We start from the raw sequence: 11,971 nt of genomic DNA on the forward strand, positions 1-11,971 counted from the left end.
AGGTTGGCGAGACAACATCAGCTGAGGAAACAAGGGTAAGATTAGAGTTTGTTATCGTTTGTATTTTTTTCTGGTGCTCAATTGATACTTTCTAAAAGGTGCCTGTGCCTAAATGGTACCTGAATCTATACTTGAAGAGGAAAAAAAATCCCCTTAAAAGTCGGCAGCTGCATATATCTGTCTTGGTATCACAAATTATTCAGATATAAGATGCCAACAGAACATATAAGAAAAGGAAATAGTTGTAACTTCTTAACTTTATGTATTTCCTACCTTTCCTTTGGAGCGACACAGATCACGTTGGGGCTGTGGGGTACCAAAATGAAGCACCGAAATCTGTCTTGTTCTTGTTGCTGTATCAGTATTATGTTGGTATCAGATGTCAATACTCATCCCAAGGTAAGATCATGGATTATTGTGCTAAAACTGTACTGAACCAACACGGGTTGTGTTGTCCAGGCGTGAGACTGAAGCTTTTTAAACTCCCGTCTGCTGCCATTTTCGACCAGTTTATTTCACTACTTTTAGGAAACAGACATAGCTTAAGCAGGAAGATTGTTTATATTTTTGTACTTTAAATGCTTGGCATAGTCATAAACTGCTCAAAACATGGCCTTTTTGGTAGGGATGCACCAATACCGATCCTGGTATCGGATACCGGCTGATACCCAATACCAGGGCAACACAACCAAAGTCTGATGAATGATTGTTTGAGTGCACATTTGAATCTTTGGATAAATTCTTGGAGACCGCGATTAAGTCTCAGAAGATAAAGGATTATTTCAGCAGCCCTATATTGCCCAAGACTGTGTCCATTAATGCTGTCTTGATGTGAAACTGAACTTTTTTTCCTGTGCATGACCAAAGAAAAACTTCAGTAAACAGAGCTGTGAGAGGACATCCCCCCATGTTACTAATTAATTATCCAGTTATGAAAGAAAGCATCATTTCAGACTGTTGTGGTCAAACGAAGCGTTCAGTGGCCAGAAGTCCAGATTGGTTCGGGTCAGGACAGCAGACAGAGGATGTTGTTTTAACTGCAGTGGAAAGCAGATTAAGAGAAAAACTATTTACACTTAGTAACTTAACTTTGTTTGTACCAATGCCTGATTTGACTGGGTTGGTCTTTGTAGTTTCTCCAGGCTCTATGTTGAAGAGGAATCCACAGAAGTAAATCATGATAAATGAGGAAACATTTACCAGCCCACTGCTGCTTCCATCCGTCAGACCTGGTAAATATTAGCATTTCTGATTACAAAGAATTTCCTTTATCATAAATAACAGCTCCTACTGTCATACCATGTGGAAAATATTATTGTGAGGATGAGGTTTACAGCGTAAACTCTGCAGATAAGCTTCGCCTGCTGTTAGGGAGTCAGTGAGGGACAGTGAATGCAAATATTAGTAAATAGTTAAGAGAATAAGGGCATAATGTTGCCATGTAGTTGTTCAAATAGAGGTTAGAGCTTAGTTTATTTAACAGGACAGAGTGCAGTGTCATTAATTGTTTAAAAAAATAAAAAGATGGCACCAGATTTAGCATAACACTAATTTCCATCTGTAGTCCTCACATTAAAAACAGACATATACAAGTGCTGTTAAACAGAGTTAGGTATGTAAAATACAGGTACAAGTATTGAGATTCAGCTTTCAATGCAGGCTCAGGTATCAGCAAGTGTTACTGGACATACACTGATATGACCATATAATGTAGCAGCTTCATAAAAACAATACTGTTTAGGGACAATCTGAGTCACATTTCACTCTTTACTCATTCAACAGACATGGCACGACCAGATTCTAAAGAAAATAGGAGGATGTCCTCAAGAGAATACAATGAAGATCGACAAGAGGCAGCACAACAGGCCTGTGGAGATTCAGTATAGAATACTACACAGGCTACACATAGACCTAGTCCCCCTCCATTTAATATCTCAAACTAAATGTAAAATGGACCCATTTCCATTATTTCTGGGAGGGCAATCAAAAATTGGAGTCTCTAAACTCAGCAGGGTTTTTCAGACCAAAACACAAATGTTTTAAGTGCTTTTCTTTCCTCTGATGAATTAGCACCTTCTCACAATCATTACAAATTGCTGCATAAACTCCTGCTCCCTGCTTGCAAATGCATTCTGTTGAAATGGATTAGAGACGCCATTCCCACAGTCACTCTAATGGACAGGGAGGCCTTCAGTGTTATGCCTCATTAAAGGATAAGTATGGCCCTTAGTTGGTACCAATGAAGGCTCATTTCTTGAGATTTGAAATCCTATCCTGGACCGTTTGCCTCCAGATCTCAAACACACGTTGCTGTAAGTCCAGTAGTGCCATTGGGGAGGAAGCAGTGCCAAACATGTTTAATATTTACCATTCTAGATCGGGCTGCCTCTGATAGAAAACCCAGACCAGGGAGAGTCACCAGCTGGATGTTGTGTTCTTTCATGTAATAGTTAGTAGAGCTGTTCAGTTATGGAGAAAAATAACAATCCCAACTATTTTGATAGGTAGTGATACCACAACTATGAAATACAATCACGTAATGATTTAACAAACTGAATGAATTAAAAAAACACATGAACAAAACAAGCCTTTCAAACATGATTGTCCTGTTTCCATAACCATGGCCAAGCCAAAACCGTGACAAAATTTTAACTCAATTGATTGCAGAGCCTTGACAGTTCCACAAAGTATGCTGAAGAGGCATTTAAAAAAAATATGGGCTAACTTTATAAATGGGATTTCTCCAAAATGCATCACTCCGCCTTAGCCAGCAGTTCTGAAATACATAATAGAGGCTACATTCACGGCCATCACGTGCTTTGCTTTATTATTTAATTTCATTCCTCAGAGTCACACAACACTCTAATTTCCCAGGTTTAATGATACATTTAATATCTTTTTAAATTAAGCAAATGTCTAAAGCTGCTCAGTAGTCACCACTGAGACGACAGAGTGGCATGGGACAGTAGAATGTTATGGTTGTCTGCGTAGGTTTCTTATTCATCCACATCTTCGTCAAGGGGGCAGCTAGACTCGAATAAAGTATAGTCCCCCCTTTGACAAAGTTGTGTATGTTTTGGTTGCATGGCAACAGTCTAGCTTTTCAATTTATCTTGAAACTTTCAAATTCCAAGATGCTCTTCAGACACATCATCTCAGTCACCCCTTTACAGCATGCAAGTGTCACCTATGCATCACACTGCACAGCATTGCGAGTCGCTGTCTGTACTGCATCTGTTTTAATTGAATTCTCTGCCCTGTATATTTCAGTTTTCCCTTAAAAAATATCCAGCACTTTTACTTAGAATAGTGTGGTGCTTTGTATTGACACACCTTTAGCACTACTCGCACAGGATTAGTTTTATCTCTGAACCTCTTTTTATTTGTGAATCACCCCCTGACATCAGTGTTTGGTGCACTTTGGAATTTCCCCTTGTGGGACTAATAAAGGAATATCTTATCTTAGTATCCTGAGTTACTATTTTGTAAGAACCAAAACAAGGTCAACTCAGGTGTGGTGTCATTCTGAGCTCTGACATCTGAGCTAAATAGAGCAGTTTGAAAGTTGGTAGAGTATAATCTGTTTTACTTTTAGTAATAATATCAGCTTCTGCAACTGTTGTATAAAAGCTACATCATACACCAGTATGAGATGTTGTAATGGATAACCGTGAAAGCTGTGATTATCTATGGCACAAGGCCGCACTGATCCCAGCAGTAGCGTCAACCACTCATTTTCATGTGACACTGTTTAATCACGAACATGGCAGAAAACATTAACATAACTACACCGTCTTGTCAGTCAGTATTATTTTACTTCCTTGTAATTCTAAAGCAAGCCAGGACAGCCATTTGAGGACCTGATCATCTTTGTATTTATTCGTATTATTTGTATTCAGAAGTCACATTTGACTGCATGAGTTTCTGTGAGATTTTGTGTCAGTCAGTGCAGTCTAGCCTTATCATCTAGTGTGTGCATTTTAAAGACTATAATTTTAAAAATATATGTAGAAACTGTCTGTGAACTCACCTTTTTGAAAATCTACATGTGCATACAGCCAGGGAACATGTCCAGAAACACAACTTGTATAAGATCTCTGGTAGTTAAGTTAGCTGTTTCCAGGTTTAGAAAAGGGGATGCTTTGCACAGTATTGCTGCAGCAGAAGAAAACTCAATTATGTCCAACCTTGACAGAACAACTTGGGTCAAGCTGAGACTGTGCAGCCGCTAAACACTGAGCCTTTTGATTTACCATGAATTATGCTCTGTACATGGACCACAGTGCTGCTTTTCATTAGCAATAACACTCTGCACACAGACACATGGACGACTCGGGGGTAAAAGTTAGCAGTGGAGACGCACAGGGGTCGTCAGGTAACACACTGAGTCACGGTTAACAATGCCAGCACACACACAACATCTGTATTTAAAGCAGGCTCACACCTCTGTGACAGAACAGTGGGCTGCAAACTGCTGGTTAGCAGGTCTTTTTGGATCCACATGTGATAAATACTCCTCAGGTGTCAGCCAGATTTTACTCCAAGAAACCTGAAAATGGGCTTTTTTTACCCACTCTGGACTCTGGCAGTAAGAAAATACCACACCTTCTTAGCACTGCAATGCTATTTTTGTTACACTCTAAATATACTACTAAATTTAACATGAAAAGACTTCTAAAGACATTCTCTTTACAAGTAAGGCTGTCTAAACTGTCAATACTTCAGTATTTTTCAATGCAAACTTTTTACAACAAAACAGCATTTATTCATTGACTGAAATTATAAAAAAAAATACCACAACTTGCCTTAGTTATGTCTTAAGTTATGGCATAAAATAAGCACCAAATCTAAAAACTAGTAAAGCTGCAACTTCAATTGTGCCATCGTTCATTTGCCCCACAGAGACGAAAGGTTCATCTTAACTAAAAAGAGCATAGCATCCAAACTAACCAAAGCACTGAAGCAAATTTGATGAAGATATTTCATTTGACCAATCAGTTGAAAGCATTTTTAAAGCAGTGTTAGATACAGTGCTGCCTCTATTGCCAGATTGTCCTCGAAGACCAACGGCTAAAAATAACTGGCAACTTCTGTTAATTGTCAAACAGAGCTTGAAGTGTATGAAAAAATATGTCAAAGCATGGTGATAAGGTGATAACTAAACCCTAAATCCTGAACCCACAGCCAGTGTAAAACAACAGTGGTGGAGAAGTGGAGAACCTTGAGCTCCCTTCATGGTTCTTTGCTGTTGGACAGCTGAAATTATCTCCACGAATCAAAGACAAAAGCACAAGTCTAGAGCAAGTCATCATAGATTTCTGGGGAAAACACTGCTGACAACAGACGGCAAAACCCTCAGCTCCTCGTCCTCCTTTAGGCCAGTGTTACTCAACCCAACTCATTTCATTCCCATTGTCAACTCTGTCAGATGATGGTTTTGTTCATTTTACAAGAAAGGGCTGTCATTTTTTAAAAATCACAATTAATTGCAGAATTTATTTAGTTAATTGCAATTCACCACTCTTTCTATCAGAACTATAAATTTCCAATAGCTTGCATTTTAAACCAGTTTGGTGTCATTTTGGATTTAAACTAAACTTCCTGTGTGGATGCAGACCTTTTAGAGGCAGAGAGAAGATGATAACATAAACTTAACCACAGAAAAATGAACTTGTCATGAACTGAAAATAAAATAAGTTAACAATGAAAAGGTTCAGGTGACTTCTGACTTTTCCACTGAGCTGTCTGTGAGTTTTTAAAGTGAAATCAGACATTAAGAAACAGTGGTGGACTTATTTACATCACTGTGGCTGCAGAGACGCTGATGTGGATTACCCAAAATGTGTTGTAAGGGATAACAAAGAATGCAATTAATCCTAATTTTAAAAAAAAAAGTGTAATAATTGTGGACTTTGATTAATTGCGATTAACTTGATTAATCTTGAAAGCCTTACAAAAAAATGGATTATCATTTCGTTTTGCTTTATTGCTAAAATACCAGCTATTCGAAATGTTAGTTAATTCATTTCCATGTATCAGTTATAATTGATTATTTTTTTTAGAACTATTCAAATGAAATTATTGCTTGTTCTTCAAGGTGTTCAGTATGTTTAAGTGTAAAATCAAGGAGGAACTGTAAAAATGTTTTATATTTTTCTTTTTTTATGGATACTGATCAAAAATTACCCATTAAACTCCTTAAAAAGTGGGCTAATTGAACATAAATCCAAAATCTATTTAGCATTAAAAAAACAACCTTATCAGCCACCACTGGCTTTGAGAATAGTTGTGTTTTTGCTCTTCACGGTGCAGAAAAAATAAATTTAGTCACTTAAATCCCTCCATCATTACAACACTTCAGTACTAAACATTTTCTCTGCTGCATTAGAGATTTACCACCATTTTGATTATAATTATCATCCATGCTTTTTGGAAAGGGATGCTTGTGCAGCCTGAAAAAGTGGCAAAACTATGCAGAAAGTTGAACTTCTCTGGCAAGATACTACATGTTCCTATATGATTTTCAATTCAGCTACAAAATACCAGTGTAGTCAGGATAATGTTTCACCTTTTCTAATGATAAGTCACTAAGAAAAGTCATAGTTTCAGAATGATAACACATCCTGTGTATGTGTGTGTGGCTGATGTTAACAGTTTGTTCCAGGCAGCTGTAGTGTAGTAGGCAGATGTAGTGTAGGGCAGGGCAATCAATTGCAAATTAGATTAAATCACAATACGGCCTGCTACAATTTTAAAATTGGAGAAGTTGCAAAATTTCTTTAACTTGAAATGTGTCAAAATACCAGTTTAAGAAAAAATTCTTTGCACTGGCAGAGATTTTATGCACATTATGCAAACATTCAGGTGCCAATTTTTTTCATAATGGTTTACAAAAATCCTTCTTTTTGTGTTTTATGTATGTTTTTCTTAATCAAAATGAGTGACATAAAAATGATAATGCCCTTAAACAAAGCAAATGACATCACATTTGCAATATGAGCAAAAGTAGTGAGCTCATTCTATCTCAAACTGATGAAGCCTAGCGTTATTTCACCAAAGTCATACCTCAGCTGTGATCAGCTGGTAGCCAGCCTCACCTCCCCCACCCTAGCTGCCTCCTTTATAGCGTAAAGGTAGTTGCACCCCCATATTCAGATTCATGCTACTGTGGATTAATTGCGTCTGAAATAATTTCATTGCTTTCAGTATACATGGTCTTATTTATGGAATTGTTTATTGCTTGAATTTGTCAAAAAATACATAAGATTAACCCAAGAATAATCACATATTAAATCACAATTGCAATATTTGGAAAAAAAATCACCATTACATTAATTCTTGCAAATCGTTCAGCCCTAATGTAGTGTTAGTTTTAGTCTTTGGACAAAAGTGGTTTTTAGGTTTAGTCGCATTTTGGTCATTTTTACACTCTAGAGTTTTAGTTGAGTTTCAGTCAATAAAAAGTCCTTTGGTCATTACCTTCATTCCAAAGTTCTCTCTCTTTGAAAAAACGTCTTATTGATTTCAGTTTATATCAATTAATATCAACATGTCTACTTTTCTGTTTCTTGGTTCAAAACTAAGATAACACAAACACCTCATAAGTCTGTTTGACACTGATAAGCAACCACATATATCTCAGCATAACTGTCAAAAAAAACTGAACTTTCTAACATTTGAATAGGTTACATCATGATTAGGTTTTATTTTAGCAGTCATTTTTTCAATTAAACCGTCCTTTAACAAATCAAGATGTGACTATAGGTTTCCTTGTTTGCCACCTAGCTGATTTTAACAGTTTTCAACACTGGATTACCTTTTTTAGCTGATAGGAGATAAAACATAGTTTGGGTGTTTTCTACTGGAGATCCACCGATGGTGAAAATCAGGCTCATAACAATGTTTAAAATATTTTAGTTAAATGGTGATGCCAAGGGTTTTACTCACCTACTATGGTCTAAAGTACTGTTTGGACAGGATTTCAATTACCTAGACCTCTGATGATCTGTGAATTTCCCCCTGACATTAGTGTTTGGTGTGGTGCATTCACACTGGATAGGCAAACTCTGTAATGTACCTGAATTTACTGACATTTCTGAGGGAAAACATGAAGGCTCTGCATGGCTGCAGCAATGAAAATGTTCACTGAATTTTTATCTCCAAGGTTCAAAAGCAGAAGTGCTGCGCATAAAGAGCAGCGGTGCACACATGTACATTTAGACTGTAAAGTTGAAATGATTAGGTAAATAAATGAGCAAAAAAAAATTCCTTTTATAATACAGACTAGAATTAACTGAAAGAAAAGCACTATCAATAACCTAAATTAGTCCAAGCCTTGCTGACAGTGTCTTACACAGGCTCTATTATTTTATTTTTCAATCAGAAAAAGATGCAAGGACCTTTAAAAACCTCAATTAACACATTCAATTACAGAAATGCTAAATTGCACAGGATTAGTATTACCTGTGGACCTCTGTGTGAGCTGAAATATGGTAGGTAATTTGCCCTAGAATTTTTACCCCACAAATAACAGACATGGTCGATTCACACAGGATTAAAAACGCAGATGTCCTGCGTGATTATTACAAATTACCAGAGGTCCCCTGGTAATACTAATTCTGATTCTTTTCTCAAATGCTTGACCACAAAGCCACACCAGAGTCTGTTCTATAAACCACTTCATCTGCCTGATAAATTAAAAAAAAAGCTTATTTTCCCCACAGTTAGGTGTGACAGATGCCACTTTAAATTAATACTTAAGTCCACATGGAGATGAAAACGATATATTGCCGTTTCGTTTTGAAAAAGTTTTCCATTAAGACAGGATCATTTCAGGAAATATCCGCGTAAGCACAGAACCACTGAAAACGACTAAAAACGCTGTAGTGCATATGCCAAGCCTGTACATGGCGCTGTATTGCTGCCACGGAAATGCACCAAAAGAGAGAAGAAGATCAGAGAAAACTGACACAAACTAACTTCTAGTTGCCCTTCTGGTTGTTCTAAGCTTTGGATTTAATAACATATAGTCTATGCATTTCACGGTGGTGGTAAAGGAGCATCAGATTTTGCTGTAAAAGCCACAACAAGCTCAGTAGCTTCTGCGGCACAAACACAATCCTGTAATCCACCATTGTTGTTTTGGTTGGACCGTGCAGGCGTCTTAAGAGAGCTGTGCCATGTGTGACGTAACCATCTCAAGAAAGATGCGGTTGGCCGTCCACATGGAGACAAAACGGTAGTTGTTTGCGGATTTGTGCGCTCTGGGACAACCCGTTTTCAAAAAGTATTGTTTACAGTCACCCAAAACACCATTTCCGTGTGAATGAAATGCCGATACGGCAAAAATCTTTTCCATATACTCCTGAATTCGTCTCCATGTGGACGGGGCCACAGTGAACATAACTTCAACTACGGGAAGAGCCATCAATGAGAGGAGGACAGCACTGAACTATCCACAATGGACACTTTTCTCTTTCTACACCACTAGTCCAAATAAAACACAATGGTTGGATTTTACGGTTTTAGCTGCAATTACAGTTGAGTTTGTCTGTTTATAAGGCCTAATAGTGGATGATTGAAGGTAAGACTCAATTTTCATTAGAAATACTGTGTTTTAGCGTGGTGTTGACGGAGGATAGGATTTGGCTGGTGCAAGCTGCTAAGTTTTAGTAGCAGCTAATGTGCTAATTGAACTAACGGAGCTAACACGACGCTGCTGTTGTTTATGTGTTAAACGTGGGTGTATATTGTGCGACTGACTGCATCTGTGTAAGGAAAAGCTCAAATCTGTCATCATGCTTGCTTATACAACTTACAGGAAGACGAATAAGAGAATGGTTTTTTCGCAGTCTGGTCATTTGTTATGTGTCAAGCAGGCGGTAATAACAAGAAAACAAGAACTCAGGTATACTGTTGGGCTTGGTTTCTACTGTCTGCTTTAGCACAGACATGAAGCTGTATCACTGCCTTTCAGTTTTTGCATGTTTTATTGCCATTCAATGAAGGTTATCAGTCTCACATGGCTGGAGACAAAACAGAGTAGCGTGAACTCTGGTTATGATGCATCTCTGCATCCCTAGTTTTGACAGATCTTACACACTGAGGAGAAATATTATGGATGAAAATGTCCTACAGTGCAGCATTAGTTTTTTAGTCTTATCTTGTCTCCCTAAACAAGACAAAACTATCTTTCTGTCAGTGTTTTTGTTAGCAAAGATCTAATTTTAGCCCATTATAGTCCTCTTTTCTTCACAGATGGAAAGTTGTTAATCAACTTTTTCATCAGATTTGATGGTGACTAAATAAACTTGATTGTTCTGGTAATTTTTGACCCCGAGACAACACACACATGATCTCAATTTATTCGTGATTTTTTTTCCCCTAATTTAGTTGTCCTGTGTTGTAGTCTCATAAAAAAAGCAATAGCTACTTATATTTTATGCAGATGATTGTGTTTTCTTTTATTGAGAAGACTGGCACAACAAACGAGATACTACATCACCCAAGTTAGAGTACTGCAGTTGCATACTGCATCACTATTAAATGAAAATACGTGTTTGTGATTCATACTGCATCACCTACTAATATAAAACAATAACGTGGACACCTGTATGATAAATATGTGGCTGAGAGGCTGACAGCTGGTTCTTATATAAGGCCAGATTTGGCAAAGAAAGTAGAAAAAAAGTGTTTTTAAAGTCCGGAACAATCTACCCCATCTGATGTGAATGTTTTCAGATTCATTTTGGAAGGACACAGTGTACAGTGAGTCACAGTGAGGAAAATAACCAAACACACAGGTTTATGCAGCAGCTGGACGCTGCTGGCTGCAGCTATGAGGCCCATCTTACCTGCTGAAGACCAGGCAGTCCATGTGATTGATCTCTTTATCCGACCTGTGCCTCCTGTAGTCCTCCCATAAGTCTTTGATGGCAGTGACAGACAAAATGAAGACCACAGGAGCCAGCGCAAGTTCTGGTTGAAACGCATTGACAACTGGTACAAAATTCAGCAAAGCGATGAAGACAAAGTAAACATTAGCAAACCTATGAAACTGTTCAAAAAGATTCTTTGGCAGGAAAGACAGCACAGTGTACTTGGTCGTCTTAATCTTGTTGTTTGCATAGTGTCGGTTTGGGTTTTCCTCTCCTTTGGCGTGGTCATAGAGTATGTTTGCGTGGACGGTCCTGGTTTTGTTCTCCTTGGTTTTCTTCTTTCTCTGCCGTTTGACTTTAGGGGCTTTGGCCATCCCGGGGTCTTCTCTGTCCCGCGCCATAGCCAGCCCAGCTCCTGCTTCAAACTTTCCCACAGCTGAGCTTTTCACGTCCTCTCACACAAAACAACCCAAAGTGCTAGCTATGTTATCATTCTTTTACCGTGTGGAGAAGGTTCTCGTCACTTTATTCACACAAACAGCTCCTTTTCATCCATGTCGACTCCTCTTTTCGCGAGTCGGAGGAAAACTTTTGCTTGTTTAGCTTCTCTTTTTTTCCTACTGCTGGGAAGGATGCTGAGATAGTAGGGAGGCATAACTTTGACGCCCCATAACTCGGCAGTTGATCTGTAAATCATGCGGATAAGAATCTTCCGTTGCCCAATTCTTAAGTTGTGAGTGTAGATCAGCGCATGCGCGAAGTTTGCCAACAATCACTGCGCTCGTCAGCGGCCCAGGGGTCGCACTCCTCTGGAAATCTGACCCGTAGGCCCCTCCTCGATCAGACCTGCGTTTTTTTGTGTCTCCAAGTGCCACGCGGTATTATTGGAGTCTGCACGAGCTCACAGGAAGAAGCCAAATATCGACATTATTAAAGGTGTGTGTTGTCAGTTCAAGTGAAACAGTTTGAGACCTGACAAAATACAACTTTAACCATCTAAATAGAAATCTTAACATTTGTTTTTGTATTGTCTGTCTGCCATTGACTGTATATTTGATAATAACTGATTTCATACTAATAAAGAAAAATAATTA

General features: G+C 38.2%; 1 protein-coding gene across 1 annotated transcript in view; it reads right to left on the reverse strand.

The window, feature by feature from the left end:
- The window catches only part of atp10a (ATPase phospholipid transporting 10A), a 73,307-nt gene extending 61,807 nt beyond the window's left edge, over positions 1-11,500 (reverse strand). The window contains exon 1 of the mRNA XM_041791077.1: positions 10,854-11,500. Within this exon, the coding sequence (XP_041647011.1) occupies positions 10,854-11,278 (425 nt within the window). The 5' untranslated portion in view covers positions 11,279-11,500. The remainder of the gene's footprint in view (positions 1-10,853) is intronic.
- Between the last annotated feature and the right edge of the window lie 471 nt (positions 11,501-11,971).

The sequence above is a fragment of the Cheilinus undulatus genome, linkage group 7 (assembly GCF_018320785.1).
Source record: "Cheilinus undulatus linkage group 7, ASM1832078v1, whole genome shotgun sequence".
NCBI lineage: Eukaryota > Metazoa > Chordata > Actinopteri > Labriformes > Labridae > Cheilinus > Cheilinus undulatus.